Raw genomic sequence first — 27,073 nt, forward strand, 5'->3', positions numbered from 1 at the left:
CAATTTATCCCTGACCTGTCTGGTTGGGCTTGATGATGCTGTTTGTTCAACAATGTTCTCTAGCAAACCTCTGAGGCCTTCACAGATCAGCTGTATTTACACTGAGATTAGATTACACACAGGTGGACTCCATTTACTAAATTGTGTGACTTCTGAAGGCAATTGGTTGCACTGGATTTTATTTAAGTGTATCAGAGTAAAGTGGGGTGAATACTTTTGCACACCACACTTTTCAGTTTTCTATTTTTAAAAATGTTTGAAAACCTTGTATCATTTTCCTTCCACTTCACAATTATGCACCACTTTGTGTTGGTCTATCACATGAAATCTCATTAATATACAATTAAGTTTGTGGTTGTAACGTGACAAAATGTGGAAAAGTTCAAGGGGGGTGAATACTTTTGCAAGCCACTGTATATGTTTCCAATTGAGCTGTGCACTTAAAAAGGCATTTTAAAGAAAAGCATTTTTAAAAATTAAAATAGAATAAAAAAGCTTTAAAAAGCTATTCCCGCAAGACTTAGCTAGGCTAGCTCCTCAGCATAGGCTTAAACATGTGATAGGCATCTCTACCTAATAATAGCACTTCCAGGCTACATACACTAGTATTTAGTAATGCAACATTGGTAACTTAATACACAGCTTGCTGTATTAGCTACTACCTCACACAGCAGTAGGATGCCGGGTTGCACCTCAGTCAGTATTAAGTCCCCACTGACATGTGACCATTTGAGAGAGAGTGTGTCTAAAACTGAATACTTAAATGGATGGAATGGACTTATTTTAACAACGGGAATGTGTTCTTAAAACTTAAGTTACCATCTATTTAACTGCTATCAATTTATTCCATAATATACTAAATACAATGAATCTAACTGACCTAGCCTAAATTGTAAATTGAAAATAAAATCTAGAAAGTTTATTAGCCCATCGGCCGTTTGCAAAAAAGAAATAAATAAATACATTTTAAAAAAACAGAAAATATGTGCTAATGGCCATACAAAGTGTATTAAACATAAACAGGGTTTTACTTGTTTAGACCATAAAATGACTCTGGGAAAGCTTGCATGCCTTAATTGGAATCAATATTCTCCATCCAATGGCAGCGCAATGGCAGAGAGCACTTGTGTTTTACCAACCACGAGGGCACTTAAGCACGCGTTCATACCACCCAAGACTAGAGGGCAGGTTATCATGTTTTGCCAACCGGGAGTGCTCTTAAACTTGTTTTAACCACCCAAGAGAGCTATTAAGTGTTTTATTTTCACCTAAGAGGACAGTTTAGTGTGTTTTGCCAATGAGGAGGGCACTTAAAGACGCCCTTTTGCCACCCAAGTGGACAGTTTATCATGATTTAACCAGCCAAGAGGGCAGTTTAGTGTTTGTTTCACCCAAGAGGGCAGTTTAGTGTGTTTTGCCAACCAGGAGGGCACTTTAACACGTGTTTTTGCCTCCCAAGAGGGTACTTTAGCATGCGTTTTTGCCTCCCAAGAAGGCACTTTAGCAAATGTTTTCTCCTCCCAAGAGGGCACTTTAGCACACATTTTTGCCTCCCAAGAGGGCACATTAGCACGCGTTTTTGCCACCCAAGAGGGCAGTTGTATTTTGCCAACCAGGTGGGACCTTTAGCAAGCGTTTTTGACTCCCAAGAGGGCACTTTAGCACACGTTTTTGCCTCCCAAGAGGGCACATTAGCACGCGTTTTTGCAACCCAAGAGGGCAGTTGTATTTTGCCAACCAGGTGGGACCTTTAGCACGTGTTTTTGCCTCCCAAGAGGGCACTTTAGCACACGTTTTTGCCAACCAAGAGGGCAGTTTATCATGTTTTAACCAGCCAAGGGGGCAGTTTAGTGTGTTTTTTCCACCCAAGAGAGCAGTTTAGCACGCATTTTGGCTACCAAGAGGGCACTTTAGCGCGCGTTTTTCATCAACTGGGCCACCCCCCCGTGCACATCACTGCTCAGCACACAAAGAAACAATGTAGTTGTATATTGAGGATCAGCCGAATGTGAACGTGAGAAAATGTGTCATGCGTGGTCAATGAGGAGCAGAGGCGAGCCGCCCCAGAGATCAAAGAATTGTATCTTGAGGCTGACAGAGAAGGAAGACCTTCAGTACCAGAACATAGAGATGAATTATGGGACTCTCAGCAGAGAGGGTAAATGTTAGTGCTCAACATAGATTTAGCAGGGATAATACCAGTGATGAGAAGCTGTCGTAAAAGGGAGCTATATAGTTTGGTTTATTTCACTGGACATCCAAAGCAATGCACCAGTGCATCTGAAAGACTGTCAAGCATGACACATCAAAGACATGCTGCCATGACACCAGATGATTATCATAATTTAAACAACAAATGCTCATTATTTCAGAGAAGCATTTAAGGTTTTTTGTTTTTATTTTATATGTTTGAGACCACTCATTTTGGTGTGGCCCTACAACAGTTCAATGGTGGTATTAGTTCTGAAAAGAAAAATAAAATCACGAAGTAAGAATTTCATATGTAGGCTGTTTGAATGAAATTAACACAATATGAAATAATTACTTCCTAAACTAAAACTTTAGTTTATGTGTGTGTGTGTGTGTGTGTGTGTATATATATATATATATATATATATATATATATATATATATATATATATATACACACACATTCGTCTATATTATTATAGACGGATAGAGGGCCTACTACATGGTCTATTAACACATGTGACATTTGACAAACTTGGCGAGTGTTTCAGTTGTAATATCAGAACTGTTTAAACTCTTGGCATTGACAATGACAGCCTACTTATCATGCTGCAAACTCTCTATTTAGTCTTATCATTGTTTTCTATAAGGGCCCGGGTCATGATTTCCCTTCTGCCGTCTTAAGTTAGCGCTTTTTTGTCATTTGGTTGAATTGGACATGTGTTTTTTCCTGTTATTGTTCATTTATAGAACTGTCTCCTGTCTCGACACCACGGTCTGTTCACTTGGCCGTTTCCTATTTTACATCCTCCCATACATAAATTATGATATTCTGCTGCTGATAATGAAAGCCGCACACAAAGACGTTTTAAAAAAAAAAAAAAAGAATTGTAATAACGCTTTTATTCATTTATTTTCTACAAACTCCTGACTTTTCTCTCAGATAAGGCAGCTATTCATTCCAATAAAGCGTCTATTGCGCCAGTCTGGAATGTGAAAATGTACTTTGAAGAAATCTTCTAACTGTGGAGCTGTGATGTAATGTGTCTCCAGGTATAAATATAGAGGCATGGTTGCACAGCGCCCATGCAGACCAATGTCGCCCCGTCGCTGAGGTTAGTGCGCCTGTCGGTCTGGGAATGAGCGCAACTTCCACTCGCTCTCTGCCGCACCGCTGCTTCTTATTATTCCTCTCACTTTATCGGGAAAGCAGACGTCAGGAGGCTGCTTTCGGAGCCAGACCCGGGATGGGCTCTGTGGCGGCGCTGCAGACCGTCTTGGTACTGGTCCTTGTGACCGGGTTGGCGGGATGCGTCCCCGGTCTAAACGGGACGGCGGATCGCTTGGAAGCTCTCTACTCCCGGTCCCTGGCGCGGATCCCGGGGGAAAAGCAGGAGGAGATAAGGCGGGACAGCGACTACCTCCTGGGCATAAAAAGGTTGCGGCGCCTCTACTGCAACGTGGGGATCGGCTTTCATATTCAAGTGTTACCGGACGGTAGAATTACTGGAGTACACAACGAAAACCGCCACAGTAAGTTGTGTCAGTTATTTATCCTAATTTAGAGTATGCTGCCGATCATTTCTACACTTTTGACCTGTTCAGCTAATGGAAGCGTAGGTCTTTCTCACAGTTTCTGGGGTCAAACGTAAATAACAAGGTTTGTTCGAGTTAGGAAATTCTGTTTCAACAGACTCACCCTTAGAGAACTAGAATGACTGAAACACTGCATAGTTATTTGAGTATGTTTTACGAAGCTCTTAGGCCCGGGGCACCTGCTGACACCTTATCCCAAACTTTACTTTTCACTCCATATGCTTCTGGGTGAGATGCTGCTTAGATTTGTCAGTCAGTGAACACTTAAGGCTACAGATAAGCTATTGAGCCAGGCGTTAGTGCCAACATCTGGAGTCCTTCCATAGTGCCGCTGAGCATGCATGTGCTGGTGCTTTGCGCCTTGTGTGTAACCAGAGCTCGCTGTGATCCAGGCCAGCGGCGAGCCAGCAACTAAAGTTAGGACATGGCGCCTAAACTCATCTGTTAAAACAGATTAACCCAAGCAGTCCGGCCCAGACGAAGACCTATACCGACTCACATGCAGACATAAAGAGAGCATTTCAAAAATTTCTGTACCTAAAATGTCAAAGCCAATCCCTGTCCTCCCTTGTGCAGGACAGGAGCCTAATACAGTGGAGCTGACAGGCTGCCTGTTGTTTTTTCCTTGTACTATTTAAAGACAAGGCATACAAATTCAGGGAGATACATTACAGGCAATCTCTTTGACGAATTCAAGCTACTGTGAAGCATTTTAAAATGATAGCAGTAACAAAGGTCACACTCCCACATACACACTCACACACACAAACACACACACACACACACACACACACACACACACACTCACACACACAAACACATGGTCTGCTGGAACACATCAGCTTGCCAAGTGAGAGACTGCATCAGCAGAGGTTCAGTGACTCTTCAAATATCTTTGCATTTAATGGCTTTAATCTACTGGAACAGTGACTGATGAGTGGGAGCTATTCGGTAAATGGTTACACCAAACCTCAGAAGAAATATTGTTCAAATAGCCTGAGATAATAGGTTGTTTGAGCCTAGATTGGGAGTAAAGTTGGGTTAAAATAGCTTGGTTAAATCTAAACTGGCAAAGACAATTGTATTATAAATAAGTTCATTTTAATTACACAGTGGCTATTGAATAGTGACATTAGATGGTTCTCTATGATCCTTGCTTCACTGTGCATTTGAAAAATGGTTGATTTAGTCAGGCTGACAGCATGGCATCGTTTCTGTCTGCATCATGCCATCATAGACTAATTGAATGAATACATGTTTTCTGTTGTTAGTTGTTACTAGGGGTGGGCGATACTGCAAATTGTGGTATCGATCTGATACCAAGTAATTACAGGGCCAGTATTGCCGATACCAATACCGATACCGATACTGATACTTTTTACTTGAAAATTCCTGAACATTGAGTGATTTAGTACTTTTGCCTTTAATCAATTGACCATGATTATGATAAAGATAAAACACAAGACAAAGATTTTAGCCAAATAAGAAAATTATATTTAACTTAATTAAATCTATAACCTATCTGTATGTAGCCTAAATAGAAATACTGATGTTCCTTCAACAGATACACAAAAGTGTTATTATATTCTGCCATATTCAAACTTCAGGTTTGAGGTAGGCTCTATATCAATACAAGTATATATTTTTGAGTTCCAGTTACAGTGAACCTGAGTGAGAGAAGTGAAGAGGGGCGCTGCGCTCACACAAACTCTAAAGAAATACAAATGCTTTGCTGAATTTATAGAAGAGAAAGTACAACAAAAATATCGATCTCATCACGCTAGTATCGATCCGATACCAATACTCACCTTGGTATCGATACTATCGATATTTGGATCGATCCGCCCACCCCTAGTTGTTACTTCTCTGAGGAAAACTTAAACAATCCAGTTTACATATTTGTGCCAACAATTATACTACTGGGAAATTCTAGGTGTGGAAAAGTTGTCATCTTTAATTTAAGAATTACTAGTGCAGTGCCCGTAAGAAAAATTTATTCCTATAGAAAAGTGGGAGGTTAAGCAGCTTTTTCATGGATGGCCAAATGAGGCTGTGTTTGAACGTGGGACGTCAGGGATATTTAGGTTTGTTGTGAAATCCGATATTCCAGGGTATAATTGGCCGTTTTTGACTATTAAAAACTATTTACTTGGTGTCATTATTTTTTTTAGCACAACCTCACATGTGACTGTAGAGTTATTTTTTTATTTTGTGATACTGTATTAACACAATGGACCTAAGATCACAAAAAAACATAAAATTCGAGTAGAAAAAGTTAGATTTTTTTACTGTGAAAACCACAAATATGTTAACAAACCATTTTGTATTACTTATAATATAAACAACAATTTATATGTGCATACATTTTAAAAATGTACAAAGTTACATGTAACTATTTACATTCAAATGCAGGCAATGCTCATTCAGCAGTCTCCTAATTGTTTTGACTCATTAAACAAAAAAACGACTCCACTACACACTAAACACTACATAACACACTAACTACACACTCCAAACACGCTAAATGTCACAAATCTTTCAACTCTCAGTATCGCTGTCTACACACCGACCGTCGTTGCCTGTCAATCATCTGCTTACGTCCCTCCCACAACTTTCATAGCGTGGCGGACATTATTTACCCTAAGTCCGGTTTTGGATGTGACGGTGAGTCCGGTCCATCGCCACGATTGGGAGGTGGGCTGTGTAGCTAGCGGATAGCAGCTAGCGGCTAGCAGCTAGCTACACACGAACATCCACAGATCTGATTCCACTTTGTTGTCCGCGCGTCTCCGGATCTCCTCAGACCCGAACAGACTCGATCCGGACTCTTTTGGTCTCATTAATCCACAACAGTCAGTTTAGATGCACAGAACAGAACGGGACCGAACCGCCGGCAAAATCCTGGTCCAGCTCGCGCTGCTGCAGGTATAAGTCTGCTTGTTTCTTAAGGTGGGGGGTCGTGGTGGGCTCTGCAGTGATTGGCTCTAGTGCGCGCGTGGCTACGGTGTGCAGTGATTGGCTCTGGTGCGCACGTGACTGTGGTGGCTCCGGTGGACAATGCTCGTGGAATTTGTAAAGCATTTATAAAATAATTTATTAACGGTATCATTGCAATCCAAACAAATGCGAAATAGCACACCCTTGAACCACGCAGCAGCCATGTTGAAACTCTCAGGTCAGCCTGATCCTGATCCGCAGAGATATTTGAGGAACACACACATACACACACACACACACACACACACAGACAGACAGACAGACAGAGGTTAGTCGCTTTTATAGAGAGATTCCCAGTTTGAATGCAGTCCACACATTTGTATACATATATTTGTTTAAGGTATGAACCTAGAACAAGATTAGGCTTACAGGGCCACACCTGGCAGACCCAATAGACAACAAGGACAACTAAAGTCAATCTGCTTGTTACTGTGCATCAAATAGTTGACAAACTATCAACTGTAAACTGTTCGATGTAAGTGCTCATCAGCATTTACAGATCAATTCTTAGATAGAAATGGAAACTGTTTAGCATTCTGATGAGCTCCTGACTGTCTAGTTTATCTTTTGTGAAGAGAAGCTATCTATGGAGCAGGAGAATATGTTTCAGTATGTGTGGTTTGTTTTCTCTAAAGGTCTTCTGCAGATCTCTCCAGTAGAGAGAGGAGTGGTGACTCTGCTGGGCGTTCGCAGCGGACTATTTGTGGCCATGAGCCGGCGAGGAAAGCTGTATGGATCTGTGAGTGTAGAACATTGTGACTGTCTGCCACTGTCTAATGCATCATTTAAATCCTTCTCCACACTGCCAGAAATCAGTCTCTGGGAAATGCTGACTTTGTTGATTTTATATTTGTTTATCCTGAGTGATATGAAGATACTGAGTCTAGAATACTGGAATCCACGATATCAATTAATCACTATAGTACCTTATGGTTCATGAAACTCACAAATTCCCAGAATAATATACAGGACATGACCAAGGTGTGCTACAGCCCTTGTAAAGGGTTAATTCTAATAATGCGATGACTCACAATTTAAGACTCAAATAAAAAATCTAGTTTAGCAAACATGACTCTGTTACACCAGAAAAAAACTTTCAGGAACAGGTTGTACCTGTGTGTATCACCTGTTTCTAAGTGAAAACCGTATAAAACTATAATCAATTAGTGGCACCATGGAGAAGTTAAGACTTCATAATTACACCCAGTGACTACAGAGAGCAAGCGCTACTACACTGATAAAAATATGGGGCTTGACTACTTAAAAAAAGTTTGGCAACTTTTTGCATCATTTTATCCTGTAGATCAAACAGGAGTAGTCTTTGTTTGTACAACATTAATTTTGCAAGTAAAGTCAACTTACTTTTGCAAACAAAGTCAACTCAATTGTGTTAAGTTGACTTCCCTTGTAAAAGTAAATTGTCTTAACTTGTTAAGTTGACTTTACTAGCAAAATTAATGTTGATTTTACTAGCAAAAGTAAGTTAACATGACTTGCAAAATTAATGTTGTTCATACAAACAAGGGTGTAGGTTTGGTTTGTTAAGTGGTGGGGACATAAATTTGCCATGTGGTCAGTGGATCCAATTTTTTTACAATATAGTAAGATCAATCGCTAGAAAATTTAGACCAATGAAGAACATATTTATTTACGATACATTATTCATTCACAAAGAAAATGTGTGGCCTAAAAGATTGGATTTTTCCTCATTTGTTTAATTAAAACATTAATATCAATTTCCAAAACGTGATTTTTTAAATTCCTCTTTTAGTCAACTTGAGCATGGGGTTAACTTACTTATTCTTGCCACTGAAATCCTTACCTCGTCATCTTTTTCTCCTCTCTCCTGTCCTACGCTAAGGTGCTCAATCTCAGGTGGTTCAACAACTCTGTCTGATGCAGCCTGTAGTATGGACAGCCACTATGTAATCATTGCCAAATTAGCCTATAACATTACAACTCACAGTTCAAGTCCTTACCTGGTCACCTTTTTCTCCCTCTCTCTCATTATGTTTCGCTCTCTCATCGCTATCTGATGCCTGTAGTATGAAAAGCACTTAATATCACAATACAGGCCTATGCAATTTGTAGGTTACATTTTTAGTCTTCATCTTTGTGAATTTGAAAGATATTATTGATGGAAGATGAATCTACAGTGTAATAAGACAAATCACAGCGCTGTGTTGGCTAGCTTACTTGTTCAGTGCTACTACTTTGCTCTCTCCCTGTCTGATCTGTAGTGCTGCTACTTTTCCTCTTTCTCTTCTTGCCCAACGTCTGTGTACAGCAAAACAAACTGAAATCATCTGGAATTCATAGGGTAATGCAATGCAAATTTCGAAAATAACAAGCTCACATTTTCTCCATCACTGCCAACTGTCTAGATTTCCTACTTACATTCAAGAAATAAGTAGAGTCACAGTAGAGCTGTTTCCACTCTCCAACTCATGCGTTCCGTTCCGTATTTCCGTTCAAATTATTGCGCTTTGGCAAACAAACAAACATCCACAACACATAGGCGGGACCAAAGAGGAAAAGCACCAATCACTACCAGAAGCGCTGTTTCCCCTGCGAGGGGATAGGCTATCAAAATACTCTTTGGGAGACTGTTTGTGAAGCAGTGGGGAAAGGCTATAGCCTAGGGTACAGTAGGCTATTTTATGTAAACGCAATTTGTGAAAAAGTGGTGGGGACAATTCTGCGTCATTCCAAAAGTGGTATGGACATGTCCATACCGTCCATACCATAAATTACGCCCATGCATACAAAGACAACCCTTGTTTGATCTACGTAATAAAATGATGCAAAAAGTTGCCTTACTTTTTGTTAAGTAGATCAAGCCCTGTATTTTTATCAGTGTAGCAGCGTTTTCTCGAGCTGGAATATATTCTTTGTGTTTCGTTTGGGTGGCAATGCATGGTATGGGCATTTAGCTGAGTTTCTCCCCGTCATTTCGGTATGCTACATGCTGTGATTGGTGCTACCTAGCGAGCACAGAGATCATCTATGCAGCACGCATCTCACGCTGCCCCCTGTTCAGTGGCCTCATATTTGGGAACTCTGAAGTCGGCGCTGTCTATCTGTCTGACTTACGGCTAAAACCCCTCGCTAACAGGTAACACTGCACAGGTGTGTTCTGCATGCAGCCGAGTATGCTGCACCATCTGATTAATGTAGCGTTGAAGAAAAAAACACATCCCTGCCGGTGCGGTTGGTGCAAAGTACCCAGAATGCCGAAAGTACCCAGAATGCACCACACGGGGCGCAGTTGGAGCAGAGTAAATACAACAAGCAAATTGTGTGTTGTGTGGTTCTGCGTAAGAAAAATTGCTTAGCCACTTACATGCAGCTTGTTAGGGAAAAAAATCTAAATGACTTGTGTTTTGAACAAATGTAGACTAATTCACAACTTGATATATTCATGTCAAGAGACAAACTGTTTTTTATTGTTATTATCACAGGCTTAATTATGTTACAATTACATATTCTAAGATTTACTTTTTTCAGTGGAAGACAACCGTATCAATAAACAAAACTTAGCTTGCTGATATATGACCTGTTTGGATTGAAGAGTAAAATAAGTAATATGGAATATGGTTGACATCTTTGACCTCACAAAATGTGAAATGAAGAAATGCGAAAACTTTGAAAATCCAATAATCATACCATATATGTAAATTAAAAATCATAACACTAATAGAATAAATTATTTAAAGACTCAATTTGTCAGATATGGCTTAAAGGGGCCCAGCCCTCCATACTCCTTTTAAAGATCAAATCAATTGGATAGAAACAAAATGATCCAATTCAGTTTCTCTTATCTACACTGGACCCACAAAGTCATAAATGAGTAGAGCTGTCGAAAAGCGTTCCTTTGTCGTGAATATATGTAAGCTTGCTCTTTGCTTCTCCACTGCTGTGCCGTTATCCTGTCATGCACACAACTTGCGTACTGTGCACATGCAGCTAGTTTTCTAGTTTAATCTGACATGCAGTGATGGTTGAACGAAAGAGGTGCATTGTTTGGAGCTATTTCACAGCTGCAATCTAAAATGTTACGAACTGTGATGTGTGCAGGAAAGCTGTGCACTAGGGGTGGGCGATACTGCAAATTGTGGTATCGATCTGATACCAAGTAATTACAGGGCCAGTATTGCCGATACCAATACCGATACCGATACTGATACTTTTTACTTGAAAATTCCTGAACATTGAGTGATTTAGTACTTTTGCCTTTAATTAATTGACCATGATTATGATAAAGATAAAACACAAGACAAAGATTTTAGCCAAATAAGAAAATTATATTTAACTTAATTAAATCTATAACCTATCTGTATGTAGCCTAAATAGAAATATTGATGTTCCTTCAACAGATACACAAAAGTGTTATTATATTCTGCCATATTCAAACTTCAGGTTTGAGGTAGGCTCTATATCATTACAAGTATATATTTTTGAGTTCCAGTTACAGTGAACCTGAGTGAGAGAAGTGAAGAGGGGCGCTGCTCTCACACAAACTCTAAAGAAATACAAATGCTTTGCTGAATTTATAGAAGAGAAAGTACAACAAAAATATCGATCTCATCACTCTAGTATCGATCCGATACCAATACTCACCTTGGTATCGATACTATCGATATTTGGATCGATCCGCCCACCCCTACTGTGCACTAGAGCTGCACGATATATTGTTTGAGCATCGCCATCGCGATGTACATGTGTGCAATAGTCACATTGATGAACTCATCTAATTTCAAAGGAACCTGACACACACTGTGCATGCAGACTCTGCATGCGCAGCGATCCACCAATCACATTAGTTGTAATTCAGTGTGCCGAAGTAGACCATGCCCCTGCACATGGAGTGAGTCGCTGGTAACAACATTGAAAAATGAGCGACGAACAAGAAAAAAACGTGAAAACGAAGACTTGGTGCAAAAAAGAAAAGCAACGTCAGTTATCTGGAATTATTTTGTCTACAAGAAGGATGATATTGACCAAACATGAGCTCTGTGTCGACAGTGCCTTGCATCTGTTGCCACAACGAGAGGTAACACAACTAATTTGTTTGACCATTTACATAGGTACCACACTGCAGAGTCCTGCACGGGTCTTATTTTACAAACCTGCACCCGCCTGTACCCGCCATACTTAAAACTGCATCTGACCCATTTTCCTACAGTAGCACAAATTACATCCGGCACCCGAGCCGACCTGCTATAAATTGATACCGACACCCGACTGGCACCTGAAGGAAAATTAGATGGATGTAATTTTTAAAAATTAGTGCAGTGCCCGTAAGAAAAGTGTATTCCTATAAAAAAGTGGGAGGTTAAGCAGCTTTTTCATGGATGGCCAAATGAGGCTGTGTTTGAAGGTGGGACATCATATTTAGGTTTGTTGTGAAATCCGATATTCCAGGGTATAATTGGCTGTTTTTGACTATTTTTGATTTTGCCATTATATTTCACCTTAAAAGCTATTTACTTGGTGTCATTATTTTCAGCACAACCTCACATGTGTGACTGTACAGTTCTTTTTTCATTTTGACACACTGGACCTAAAATCACAAAAAAAACATAAAATCCGAGTAGAAAAAGTTAGATTTTTTTACTGTGAAAACCACAAATATGTTTAACAAACCATTTTTTTTACTTATAATGCAAATATAAATTGTTGTTTGCTAAATTTGTGCATACATTTAAAAAATGTACAAAGTTATATGTAACTATTTACATTTAAATGCAGGCAATGCTCAGGCCTGCCTGAGCTCCTTCCAGCTGAATATATAGCTGGACTGCCTGCTCCACATTCAGCTTCTCCTCATTCTGACTCATTAAACAAAAAACCGACTCCACTACACACTAAACACACTACACCAAACACTACATAACACACTAACTAACTCTGGTGCGCACGTGACTGTGGTGGCTCTGGTGGACAATGCTCGGCGGAATTTGTAAGGCATTTATGAAATAATTTATTCACGGTATTATTGCAGTCCAAACAAATGCTTAGATGCACACCACTGAACCACGCAGCAGCCATGTTGAAAGTCTCGGGTCAGTGTGATCCTTATCCGCAGAGATATTTGACTAACAGACACATACACACACACACACACACACACACACACACACACACACACACACACACACACACAGACAGAGATTCCGTGCATTTATAGATAGATGAAAGTAAGCCAGCGTGGGGAATGGGAGTTCTGGGAGGGCGCAAGCACGCATGAATGAGCTCATATGAAATATACATGCTTATTATTTTGAAATGCAGCATAACATAAAGTGCTATTCAGGTCATCTGATGAAAATTCCTGTATTTTTTCATATCACAATATATATCAGTTTTTTCCAATATCGTGCAGCCCTACTGTTCACCACTGTGTCAACACCCAAAACTTGTTTAAACACATACACAAAAAAACATGAGAAAGAGAACCACAGCAGAGAAGACAGAAGGAGGAGGGAAATGCCTCAGCACTACGACTCCTGACACAGAGTTTACTGGAAGGGTCTTTTCGGAGATGCAGGCAATATCCAGGTACTGTATATACAGGGAAATCAATACTTAAGGCAAACTGAGTAAATATATATATACTATATTCAGCCCACTGAAACGTAAGTTCTGTTAGCAACAGGGGCCAGTGCCCCTGCAACTCTGAGTCCAGACCCCCCTGTGGCCCCCCCGACAGAGAATCTGCATCAATAATACAATGACAGATTTCTTGCAATGATTTTGAACTGAAGGGAAAAACAGAAATAAAGTGTCTCAGCAGTTTACTACCCAATCAAAATTGTTGAAATTGTAAACACTGTTTTAAGTTCCACTTATCCCTTGTCTGAATGAGGGATTTGTCTTTTTTTCCAGGGTTGTATAAACCCCCCCACAAAAAAGCTGGCCCCAACCTGGCCCCTCTATTAAAACTGGTCTAGAACCGCCACTGGTCTACCCTGCTCCCTTTGGTTTGGCACCTGACATAAATAGTCCTTGAGTCAGATACGGCCACCAGCCATGCCCGTTATGGCAGCTCTCTATGTGATGCAGCTCTAAATGATCTGTGCACTTGGTATGGTGCTAGGTTGGATTTTAAGGGCTTTTGGTGAACACTAAGGGACTGTTTCAATTCGGTAGGCCAGAGTAACCTTTAAGAATACTAGTGCACTGCCCATAGGAAGTATGTATTCCTATTGAAAAGTGGGAGGTTAAGTAGCGTTTTCAGTATGGCCAAATGAGGCTGTGTTTGAAGTTGGGATGTCAGGGATATAATTGGCCGTTTTTGACTACTTTTGTTTTTACCATTATATTTCACCTTAAAAACTATTAACCTTGCCTTGTTTGGTGTCATTATTTTCAGCACAACCTCCCATGTCTGACTGTACAGTTATTGTTTCATTTTGACATACTGTGTTAACACAATGGACCTAAAATCATAAAAAACATAAAATCAGAGTAGGAAAACTGTGAAAAACCCAAATATGTTTAACGAGCCATTTTTATTACTTATAATGCAAATATTAATTGTTGTTTGCTAAATTTGTGCATAAGTTTTTGAAATTTACAAAGTTATATATATAACTATTTACATTTAAATGCAGGCTCAGGCCTCCCTCAGCTCTACTGCCTGCTTCACACTCAGCAGTCTCCTCGTTGTTGACTCACAACACAAAAAAATGACTCCACTACACAATAAACACACTACACCAAACGCTGCGTAACACACTAACTATACACTACAAACACGCTATATGTCAAAAATCTCTCAACTCTCAAAACTCTCTATGGTTGTCTCTATCACCGTCACTGCTGCTGTCATTCTTTCGCCGCCGTCCCTTCCACAACTTCCGCCTGTTCCTCAGCAACCAAATCACGTGTTTTGCCATATAATTTTGTTATTGGTTGGTGTGGTGCCTTTTTTCACCAATAGGAACATGTTTCAAAATCCCAGTCCAGCTCGCGCCGCTGCAGGTATAAATCTGCTTGTTTCTTAAGGTGTGTCGTGGGGTCGGGCTCTGCAGTGATTGGCTCTGGTGCGCACGTGGCTATGATCGCTATGGTTAACAATGCTAGCGGAATTTGTAAATCATTTATGAAATAATTTATTAATGGTATCATTGTAGTCCAAACAAATCCAACGTTGCACACCCTTAAACCACGCAGCAGCCGTGTTGAAAATCTCAGGTCATGTCTACAACTGTAACTATATTATGTTGGTTTTATTGCATAGACTTTAGCAAGGGCAAAGCATTCAGCTCAATACTTATTTCAGTTACAATCACTCATTATCAAAAATACTTATTGATAAATGACAATACTTTAAATAACAAATTAATCTAAAAGAGCTGAGGCCTGGTTAGAAATACTTAAATTTAGGTGAGATGGTGAGGGTCAGGTCTTTCCATAGCTTGCCTTTCTCTTCTTGCTGAAAGTCCAAGTCCTTGAGGCAAATCACAACCCCGCCAGAGGTCTCTCAATTTCCCCAAAGTCCAAACTTCACAGCAGCAGAATGAACAAAAGTACTCCTGTATCCAAATTGTAACCCACAGCATGTTGGCAAAAATGTTAAATCCGTTGTGATCTTAATTCCTCGTCTGATTCTACTGAAGATTTCTTGAAGTCCTTTCTGTGATATTTAGGCTGCTCACATTCTCTATCTCAGGTGTTTATTCAAGGCTGGAGCTAGTGGAAGAACGCTCTTTAGGCCGTGCTTCTCAGTTTATATACCCTCTTGCTTCGGACAGTGGCTTGGTTTTATGTCTTTATTAGGACATTTTCTCAGCATCTCTCCGTTCAATGGCTAATAACCCCTTGATGACGGTTAACGATTTCATAATGCTTCTTTATGAAATAACCGTCTTGTTCTCGAGGCCAAGGCGTGACCTTTCCTCTTGTCTTCATGTTGACCTGATCAGTTCTTAAACACTTTCTCATGACCTCAGCTCAACACCATTTCTTTACAGATTTTCATTAGATTTCTAAACTTCAATACATTGTTTTCAATCACGGTTACACATTGTACATCTTTTTACTATACTTTTAGCCAAGTTCAACACATAATTCTTACTGTGATTCTGTTAAGGCCTGAGTGCACACTTCCTCTTTTTATACCAAACAGTAATGTGTCACTTCCTCTTGGCCTTTCTTTCATTCAACTTCTAAACTTTCATACATTTATTCCAATCTCTGTTAAACATTCTTTTACTGGAATTATGGCAAACACAATGCAGCAGACAGAGCTTTGATATATTTCAGAATCATTTCAGGACTATGTATAATGTCCATTTCTTGTATTTGTGTCTGGCAGGAGTGTATGAACTCAACTTTTCTGACACTAGCCATTTTTTAGACAGGGCAGCAAGCTGCCATTTTGCCCGTCCTTCTGGTGGCGAGGTCCTCAGTTTTAGACAGACGGCGGCATATTAGGGGTCTGTTTTGGTCCACCGATTTGCCGCCTCGGAGGGTACACTTATTTCCGCCTCGCCTAATATCTAAAGCCGAAGCATCAATGTGCCGGCCCCTGCATATGATGGACGGAGGTGTCGATGACCTCCACTGTTGTGCGACAGCAGGGGAGTTTTATCACTTCATCCGCGGACATTAAGATGAGCAACTGGACAGCTGCTGAGATCCAGAAGATGCTAGTGTCTCTTCGGTCTCTGTAGCTGTTTGGTTGTGTTGTTGTTGTAGCAGCAAGCTAGGAACGGTCGCTACTTTCAAATTAAAAGCCCCCCGCTAAGAACCCAGTTCTAAACTCCAATGGGGTGCACTGTAGAGCTCTTATTTTGAAGACAAATTAATTGTCACTGTTCACAGCCCAACTTCGTGCTTCACGTCACATCACATGTTTACGCCTCCATTTTAGAAAGACAGGGCGGCACATTGCCGCCCTCACCTTGGAGAAAATGTGCTGCCTTTTCTGTCTAAAAAGGGCTACTGTCTCCGTGTTTGTGTACTAGGGATGCAACAATATTCAGTATTTTACCGAACCGTTCAATACGCCCTGTTCGGTTCAATGCACAACAGCAAACAATGGCATTTTCGGTACATTTCCCCGTCACAATACCGGGGGATATTGAAAACGAACTGAGGCAAGCACCCTACCTTGCTCTCTCCACCGATAGCTGGACCTCCCTTGAACAGCGCTGCACCGCTATACTCATTTTCAATGTTAGCTGCTATATAGCGGGTGTTTGTGGGCTGCCGTGGTCTTCTCGTAAAAAAGGCGTCCCCCAGCTGACGGTGACGAGCGTCCATTCGTCTGTCCATCCCCCGGCTGATGGCGAGGAGCCCGGGGACGGACGAACGAACGGACGCTCGTCACCCCCGCTGACGGCGATAACGACCGTCTCTTCCCCCCTCCCCCCGGCTGACGGTGTGCCACTACACTAAAAACTTCTGGGGAGAACCCTGATACTTGATTGGGAAATGAGGGGCTTTGTGCTGCAGACTCATCCACTGTATGAGAGCCACAAAAGTGAACACCTGGCTGAAGAACTAGTGCATGCAGTTACTGAATGGAAGCTAGAGAGAGCAAATATCCAAATTCCTGTAACCACAGACAATGCACAAAGAATTGTGCAATCATTTTTACAATGCAATATTGCCTTTGCTAGTCTGAGTAGTTTTATATTAAGATATTGAAACCGTACCGTTACTGTGGCCCAAAAACCGTGATGCATACTGAACTGTGGGAAAACTGTACCGTTGCATCCCTAGTGTGTTCATACTGGTATTTATATTAGACAGGAGTAAATGGATCTCAACTATTTTGACAGTACGAATATTTAAATGAGTAACAAATTAAGTTAATGAAAATGAAAAATAATGATAAGATAATTAGAGATGTACCGATCAGGATTTTTGGGTCCGATCACCGAAAGCAGTATCTGCTAATCCCGATATTGCCGATCACCGATCACAGCATCAAATCCAATCAATTCTTCTATATTGTTGTCTTGTGTAACTTTTATATATTTAATTAATGATTTTTCTTACACAACATTGACATTGTATTATTAAGTATAAAAATTAGGATATGAGAAAGTATCATGAATTGACCACCGTTGTATTGCAGGCTGAGGCAATGTGCAACATTTCACACTCTAGAGACTCTCTTAGAGACAACTTGGACTCAGCTTACATAGAGTAACTGTAGCTTACTAGCTTAAGCTTTCTTGTGGCAATAATTATGTGTACAACAACAACACACAACATGTGCAGTGCACCAACACAGACAACAGTAAACATTTCACTCTCTAAGAGTCGATACAAGTTGTAAACTATAAACCTTAGTTTTCCTGTGGAAAAAGGAATTAAATCTTAAAATAAAAAATGGATTATGTGCACAACACACAACATGTGCACCAACAATAAACATTTCACTCTCTCTAGAGGCTCTTTCTTAGAGACACAATTTGGAGTTTAGCTACAAGCTTTTTTGTGGAAAAATAGAATAAATATTTCATACAAATGAGAATAAGAACTATGTACACTGACATATGTGCAACTGCAACATTATCTCTAGAGACACTCTCTTGGACATACAACATGGAGCTTATACTGTAGCTTTCCTGTCAAAAAATAAACTCAAACTGCAACATAAAAAGGCTATAGCCAAAATAACATAATAAAATAATAAAGTTTCAAGACAATGTGTCTGCATGTAGGAGATAACAGACAATAGTGTGCAAACAAGTTCACAGCATTAGCAATAATCAAACAAAAAACTATCTTCAGCTCGATCTTTTCATCAATAAACTGTTCAGCTAGACTCAGCATCGTCATGGGACTCACACTAGAACTCCAAATGTCACTCGTGAGGCCGATTGACACGACCTTGTCGTCCTTCATAAGGCTTTGGATGTGACTGTATATAGTTTGGTATAGCTCCGGCAGGCATTCATCAGTGAAATATTTACGACTAGGCAGCGTGTACCGTGGATCCAAGCAGTAACGAGGCGTTTGAACCCGATGTCTTCTACAACAGAAAGCGGCTGATAATCAAGGCATATGAATTCAATTACCTTTTTATTTAGTTCTTTCTTTTTCTTGCTGTCATTGCTGTAGGGTTGCTGTCGTTTATATGTCTCTGTTACAGTCAGCTGAGTTAGTGGCGTCTGGGTTGCTGCACGCTCCTTTCCTTTCTCTGCCTTACCAGCAACCAACGTTAAAAAACTCAGTATACTCCTCGATGTGAGAAACTTCCAAATGTCTTTTCAGGTTCATTGTGTTGAAATTCTTTTGTAGTATTCCTCCTCAAGGTATCTCCTTTGCACACACCTTGCAAACTGCAAATTTGTTGTCCTTTTCGACACATTGTAAAACTCCCATACCAGCGACGCCATTTTCAGTGTTGATGTTTTTTTTTCTCTCCCCATCCCTCCTTGCCTGCCCGCCTTTCAATGTAGAGACTGCCACGCCCCCTTAGGAGACCTGGGTCTGAGAAGTGGGAATGCATGCAGTCAATGCACTGTCTCTATACTGAAACGTCATCTGATCGGCCTATTTTGAGAACTCCGATCAAAACCAATAGGGGCATTATCGGCCGATTGCTATCGGTTGCCGATCGATCTGTGCATCTGTAAAGATAATAACATATATACCCCTTTATTTAAACTAATTGAACTATTATGATAACCTTGCGTAACTGTGAAAGGAACAATTGAGCTTAAACTTGTTAAGTCTCTCCCACAACCCCTAAAGAGGATCTGGAGATGGTAATGTAAGCAATATGCCTTTTAAAAACAGCCCTGTGTTTTGATAATAAAAAGTGTCAGTATCATATAGTATCGATATCAGTGAGATTGGTCTTGTATAAGTTAATAAGTGATTGAAACCACATTTTTTATCCCCTACACCTAATAGCCAGAAATTTTGTTTGAAACACAAAACATAAAAAATAAAGATAATTATCAACAGAATGTGAGGAAACTAGAGTTGTCATGATACCAAAATGAGTAACCACAATACTATACCAGACAAAGTATCACGGTTCCAAGTGTTATCGTGATACTGCAGCCTTTTTTAATTATTATTATTTTTATGAACTGCAATGTATTTGTACAAGTTATAAATACTTATTATTACTTATAATGTTGTTTGGTGCATGATAAACATAATACTGGTGAAGCAGGAATTAGACTGAAACAAATATTTTTATGAATACCATTTATTAGAAAGTTAAAATAAAAAAATAAAAAATGTATGGTCTTGGCCATGGGTTGCTTCTCTTTTGGGTTGGATGGATCTCTCTGAAATAAGGAGTGGGAAATACATAACATGAATTAGCCTTATGGTCCTAATGGTTTTAGTTCATAACTGGGTCAACAAGAGTACATGAACAAAAGCATATAAGCAATAAAAAAACAAATAAATGAAGTTAGAATTTATATGGTTGAAATCATATAATCATTCAGTTTCCTTTGCACATTATTTATGTTTAACTAATATAAATAATCAACTTAGGATAACAAATCCACTGTCTTTTAAAAAAATATATTTGACAATAATGCTTCTTCTCCAACATAATAAACCATAGAGGACAAAATACAATAAACAGGAACTGATTCCCTGTTTAAACTATATTTTTATGCACTTTCTAGGTGCTTTATACTTTGACATCCTTTAACTCTTCATTCTTCAGCCTGTACATGGAGCATATAACCTAATATTAGCCAATGAGAAAATAAACAGGGCATACTAACCTGGTATTCGACATATAAACAGTGGCGGCCTTAGGCATCTGGGGGCCCGTTTCAATACTACATATGAGGCTCTATCCCATAAAACATTTAATTACCGATATGTTTGCGCCCATGCGTCTCTGATGCATTGAAACCTGAAAGGATGCAGTTGCCTAAACAACAATCATGCCTCCCAGGGACGCGCATGGTCTTAAAACGTTACATTGTGACCAAGTGTTAAAATCTCTATAGGGCAAGAAACCAGGAATGAGCAGGGAAAAAAACGAGGATTGAAGTTGGTTTTCAACAAAATGCAAATGCATTTTTCATATTTATGTGCATTTTAAGACACAAACAGGTATTGTATTACAATCCAAAACTATAACACCTATGACAATCATGAACTTGAAAATTGGCAACAAAAGTAGCCTAGTAAGCGCAACAAGCTCCGCATTATTTTAGCACCACGGACAGCGTGCAGGAAAAGAACAGACAGGCTACAGACAGACTCGTCCTTTACAGAAATCCGCCCTTTCTGTTTTTCAGTGCTGAGAATGCTCTAATTATGTCATCTCTGTCAAGTGATCTTGTGACGTAATGCTCAATTGAGATTTGAGCGAGGGCTGACAGCCGCTCCTGCAGCATCGTTGGCCTCAGGTGTGTTTTAATTAGTTTCAAGCGAGAGAAACTCCTCTCTCCGCTTGCTACAGTCACGGGGACTGTCAACATCAGTCAGAGGGCGATGCTGAGGTTTGGGTACAGGTCCACCAGGTTGTTGGTGTAGATGTAGCTCAACATCTGCAGGCAGTAGCGTAACATCATGGTGATAGGCCCCGGTGCAAATATTTTTTTTGTGCCCCTAAACACAAGCACACGCTCGTGCGCACTGCGCATGCGCGCGCACACACACACACACACACGCACAACCACTGGAGAGAACTGCTATTGCAGGGGTGGACTGGCCATCGGGAGTACCGGGATTATTCCCGGTGGGCCGATCAATAATGGGCCAATGGACGGCCGTTTTTTATTTTATTTCTATTCATTCATTCATTTATTTATTTCTGCTGCACCTAGACAATCATGGCAAAACAAATGTACGCCACCGTGAGTGACAGCAGAGATGAGGAGTTTGCAGCAAGTGCTGGTCGGCCGAATCGTTTCCTCCATCACAACAACTTCACTTGCAGAAAGATGCCAGAGAATTCACAGAGAAGCTGGCGAATTTTGTGACATTTTCATCACAGATTTTTGAGAGGAAGGAATTAAACGCCTGTCCCAAATTGCCACCTGGTCCCAAATAAACGCCCCGGCTATTATTTGGTAATTTACGGTATGATAACTCTCCCGGCCCGGGAAGAGAGACATGCATCACAGTGCTCAGCTGCAGACACAGCGGAGAGGTGACGAGACGCGACTCATCATGACTGACAGGCATCAAGGCCACTCAGCGTTACCTTAGCGACCCGCCCCCAGCTATTTAATTAAAAAAAAACAGGGCCAGTGGCAATTCTGGACAGCTGTTTTTTGTTTTTGTTTTTTCCCTTTTCTTCCTTCATGGGACCCTGACGGCGTCTGGGCCCGGGTGCAGCTGCACCGCTTGCACCGCCGATACTTACGCCACTGTTTGCAGCCAGTATTTTCCTGTAACGGCACAGCGGTGACAGCAGCCGATACCTCACGCACGAGCTCCCCAGTGGGTGCTCAACGTTGTCAGTGGGTGCTCGTGCACCGGAGCACCCACGGGATCGGCGCAGCTATACCCTCGGCTGCCAGGGCCCGTTTCATTTTTTTGTGGGCGAGCCCGTTTCAATTGAAACGGTTGAAACATAGGTAAGGCCGCCTATGCATATAAATCTGGGTGACGACACTGCAGGTGTTTTATGAGGTTGGATGTGTTCCCTCCTTTGGCTCCTATAGCTTGGTGGCAGCGCCTGCACATCGGACGGCCATCGTTTATTGCTTTACTGTCTGTGCCTTGTTTAAAGCTAAAATAGTTCCAAATGTTACTTTTGGAGTTTGGCTTTTTGAGCAAAATTAGTGGTGCCACTGACGACGATGCAGCGGCAGACTCGCCGCTCGGGCCTGGTGCCTCTGCCATGGTGAGTGTGTTGTCTCATGTTAGTGACTGTAAGCCGTGCGCATGTGTGGGCGAGACAGAACTTTAGCTTGTTGTTTGTTTTGAAGCGAATTTCTGTCGAAGCGGAGCTGTCTTCATGGAGTTCGTTCTTGCCGGCAGAAACACACAAACAGCCAATCAGCTAACAGACGGGCGGACCCAGCGTGCGGAAACAGCCATATTCCCGGACATCACCAGTAACAGGCAAACAGCTAATCATTCAGCAGCTGTGTAGTTTGGTTGCAGTAGTTGCGTGTGGATTTGTTTACAAGGGAGTAGCATTCCGCTATGTAGTGGAAACTGGCACCGGTAGTATAGTAATCCACGGTAGTACCGTCGTGTAGAATTTCTAGTATAGTAGGAACCGTTTTGGCACCGCGGGGTACCGTGGGTACAGTGGGTATCGTGCAACTCTAGAGGAAACTACAGTGTTGGTGTGCTGTCAAAGGTGTCTATGAACTATTTTGTGCCTCCCAGTGTGGTTTATAGCTGTGTTCACTCTCAGGCTGTCAAATTCAGTTGAGCTGGGCCTTGTCACCTTTGGTGACTCCCTGTATGATCAGAGGTCCTGGTTCAGACACACTAACTTAGCTAATTAGCTAACGGTAGCTAGCTACAGCATCAGTTGTCATTCACTCAGGTGATATGCTTCTGTTATGTTTTAGAACTTAAGTTTATCACGTGGTTCGTTAGACCTTGTGACCCTAACCTTAACCTGCTGACCTGAGCTTTGGCTCGGCTTCCTGCTGATTAGTTACCAATTAATAACTAGTTTCTTCAGAGTACATGAACTTGATTGAAAGACCAGATACTCAATGTCTTGTCTGGTTGAGGCTACTGGTGGAGTTTCATTTCGTGCATGTGCACATTAATGCGTGTACACATTAAACCTGCTCGAAAATAGGGCCAACCCACAACTGAACTGCCTCCGAGTGGGCTGTGCAGGCTGCGGCAGACCTGTAACATCACTCATCTCTACCTCAAACAAGTGTGTGTTTCAAATTGATACTTTCATTTCTATGCAGGAAACCTGAGAGCAAGATGTTAAAGTCAGTATGTTCCACTCTCAGTACTTTTGTAGCTTCTAACTGAATCTCTTTAGTTTCTTTAATCCCGTTTGTACTTTCAAACATCTGCTTTGTTTTACTGTTTCATCATGTTCACTTTCAGCTGTTTCAGAAGTCATGTTTAGTTACTGCTGCTAAAACCACAACATTTCCTGTAATACTGCTTCATAAAGAAAAACTTTTTAATTGATCAAATAACAGGGAGCTTTTTGTTAAGAAGTTATGGAAATGAAAGGTGTTGGACCTGAATTAGTTGAGCCACTTTGTTAGCAGTGATGGAAATGGAAATTGTTGTGATAGAAATGCAATTCCCAGTTTTGCTGGGCTGCTGTACCAAGTCAAACCAAGGAGAGCCAGGCTGGCAGATGTATATGTAAAAATGCCATATGTGTGTGTTTGGGTGTTCAAGAGAGGGCGTATGAGCATACAGCATCTCGATTGACTGGGAATCAAGGATGTTTTGGTGAAGCAATGGCACAAAACATTAGATATCTACAGTGCTATATCGGATCATTATGAAATGCCAAATTACACTTTGTGGCCTGCTGGAGTCTAATTGATTTATAGGAAACAGAATTTACAATTTTGGGCATCCCACGTGGACAAACAGCCCTTACTGGTTCTGTAAAGTATACAACACCAGACAAACATAAAGCAATAGCCAAAAATGAATAGGTTAAGTTAGAAAGAGCCAGGTCACATGTTATTACTCAACTCACAGAGAGAAAATAGCACAATCAAAGCATGTTATCCTGAATCCTGTCTTACTCACAACAATAAGCATTTCACAATCTCATTTTTGTTTAAATATCTGACTAAAATAGCTCCTGTACAATAGCCCTGAAATAAAGCAATTGTCTGATAGCAATCACTATGAACAATGCAGACTACTCCTCCCCACTCCCCCAATAAAAAAGAAAAAATGTGCTGGCATCTTTGTTTTGTCTCTGCATTCAAACAATCAGCATTTTCAAATAATCCTAATATCTGCTTCTTTTCTCTTTCAGTTACACTACAACAACGAGTGCAAGTTCAGAGAAAAGCTTCTCGCCAACAACTACAATGCCTATGAGTCTGTGGTCTACCCAAGGATGTACATTGGCCTGAGTAAGAATGGCAAAACAAAAAGAGGAAACCGAGTGTCACCTGCCATGACGGTGACACATTTCTTGCCAAGAATCTAGTGGCCTCAAAAATAGACTTCACCTCAATATGGAGATGGGGGGTGGGGGACTCCAGACTATGATGCACTTTATTCTTTTTTATGCTTTATGTATGCCAGTGTATCGTATTTGATATGGTCTTTTGTGTGGATGGGGTGTGTGTGTGTGTGTGTAGGTGTGTGTGTGTGCATGTATATATATATATATATATATATTCATGTTTCACAGCTTATATTTTTTAGGAAGGCTTGTGTTTTTACTGTGGGTCAGTAAGAGCCAAGATCCTAAACACGTTATTTATATTTTAATTTTCTAATTTATCGGATATTTGCTGCTACAGAATGAAATCCTGTCTTCAGATGTTGGTTTTCTTTGCACTGATGAGGAGATATAGATATATAAATATATATATATATATATATACATATATATATATATACACACACACACACACTTTGTTTATATACATATATATATATATATATATATATATATATATATATATATATATATATATATATATATATTTATATATTTATATGTTCACTAAAACAGGTCTTAGCCTAAGAGAGAGATGAAGTGCAAGAGCTAGGGCGCGAGTGTTTTTGGTGTGAAAAGTGGCACTTTTTGCCCAATGCTTCAATTCTTTTGTGTGGCACTGGAGTCTGATTAAAATAGTATCATCTTACTGTCAGGGAGAGAGGGGCAGGGAGAAGAGTAGGAGGGGGGAGTAGAAAACCCCCACAACCTCCACAGCTCTGTTTATAGCTCTACCAAGGGGGGATGAACTCTGAACTTTCCTGCTGTCAATCTCAGTCAGACCTATAAGACTGCAGATAGAGAGAGGCATCCCCTTTGACATTATATAAGTGGAGAATTTGGGAATGTAAAGGCAAGGTCAAAGAACTGAAATACAATGGAGGAACCATAGCCTTGACTGTGGCAGTCTTTCTGCTGGAGATGGCAGAGATTGTTGGGCAAGATTGTTCTGGAATGGGGAGGTTTGTACAAATTGAACAGTTATTTGCCATATTCCGTGTTTTGTGCCAAAATTGATCTCTCCTGAAAAATGTCATCACCTAGTCATCTTTGCCTTGACCTAAAGTAACTCTATCTAACTTTTGATAGAGGAAATATCACAGTCTTACTCTTACAAATGAAAGGCTGAATTCATTACACCAAAACACACAATAACAGTCCTTTAAAATTTTACTGCTGTAATTTTCATTTGTAGCTTCAAGGTCTACTGTTCAGCAAAAGTTGCATTGTCTTGCTTTAGAACTACTTTAAATGTTTTTGGATTTAATGTCAAGTTTGACATCTTGGAATAATGCTTATTTTCTTTCTTGTTCAGTGACAGATGAACAGGTCATCACTCTCAGGTGTCATGTCTCATGTTGAATCAGTATAAAATGCTTGTCCTGATCCTTCCAATGAGTATACTTCATTTATATATTTCAATTGTTGTGAAGACTGAAGAAAAAGTGTTAGTTAGCTTAAAGGAAAAGTTCATCTAAAAAATTAAGTTCAGTCATTATTTGCTCAATTGTTTAAAAATGTAATAACCCCAACCCCCCAAAAAGCAACAAAAACACATTAAATGGTTGCATACAACTAGTCTACAGAAGCCACGAGATCCGAAGTTGATTTGAAAAGATGTTATTTACACCCTTTCTTTAAGCAGAAAGCCTTTCTGTAATTGCTCAGCTAAAAGTGTTCACCCTATCTAAAGTGGGTGCATAATCTTGATATTGGTAGGCTAGCTAGTGCCAAGTCAAGCTAACCAGTTGTTGGCTGTAGCTTTATACAGTATTTACAATACAGACATGAGAGTGATATCAATCTGAACATCTAGCTCAAGCATGAAAGCAATTAAGCATATTTCTACTTATGTTGAACTATTCCGTAAATGTTTTTATAGTCAGGCACAATCCTCCTTCAGGATTTTAAAGGAATTTCCCAACCTATACATCAGTGTCATTTACTAAGTGAATTTCCCCTCCAGTCATTTCCTCATGCAGTGATGAATAACAACACACTCAAGATAAAATAAGCTCACAAATACATTTTGGTGAGGATACAAACCTTGTTGCAGTTCCAGTACAACTGATTTCCAATTCCTTCTGTGCCCTTTCTTACTAAATGCAACACCCCTTTTGAAGCTTTAGTAAACCTCCTACAAAATAAGCTGTTCGATGCACTAGTTCAGTTTAGTGTACATATCTCCCAGACTCCTTCTAT

General features: G+C 40.3%; 1 protein-coding gene across 1 annotated transcript; it reads left to right on the forward strand.

Annotated features, from left to right (window-relative positions):
* Positions 1–3,319: 3,319 nt before the first annotated feature.
* On the forward strand, positions 3,320–25,211 carry fgf4 (fibroblast growth factor 4). Its single transcript, XM_030413316.1, has 3 exons — positions 3,320–3,723; positions 7,419–7,522; positions 24,677–25,211. The coding sequence occupies exons 1-3, from the start codon at positions 3,330–3,332 to the stop codon at positions 24,851–24,853; spliced, it is 675 nt and encodes a 224-aa protein (XP_030269176.1). The 5' UTR covers positions 3,320–3,329; the 3' UTR covers positions 24,854–25,211.
* Positions 25,212–27,073: the final 1,862 nt, after the last annotated feature.

This window comes from Sparus aurata, chromosome 4 (genome assembly GCF_900880675.1).
Source record: "Sparus aurata chromosome 4, fSpaAur1.1, whole genome shotgun sequence".
NCBI lineage: Eukaryota > Metazoa > Chordata > Actinopteri > Spariformes > Sparidae > Sparus > Sparus aurata.

Excerpts from the sequence above, each read along its gene's own strand:
- fgf4 (XM_030413316.1), top strand. The coding sequence starts at position 3,330 with ATGAGCGCAACTTCCACTCGCTCTCTGCCGCACCGCTGCTTCTTATTA. Across the intron at positions 3,724-7,418 it reads ACACAACGAAAACCGCCACA|GTCTTCTGCAGATCTCTCCA; the intron begins GTAAGTTGTGTC and ends TTTTCTCTAAAG. Across the intron at positions 7,523-24,676 it reads GAGGAAAGCTGTATGGATCT|TTACACTACAACAACGAGTG; the intron begins GTGAGTGTAGAA and ends TTTCTCTTTCAG.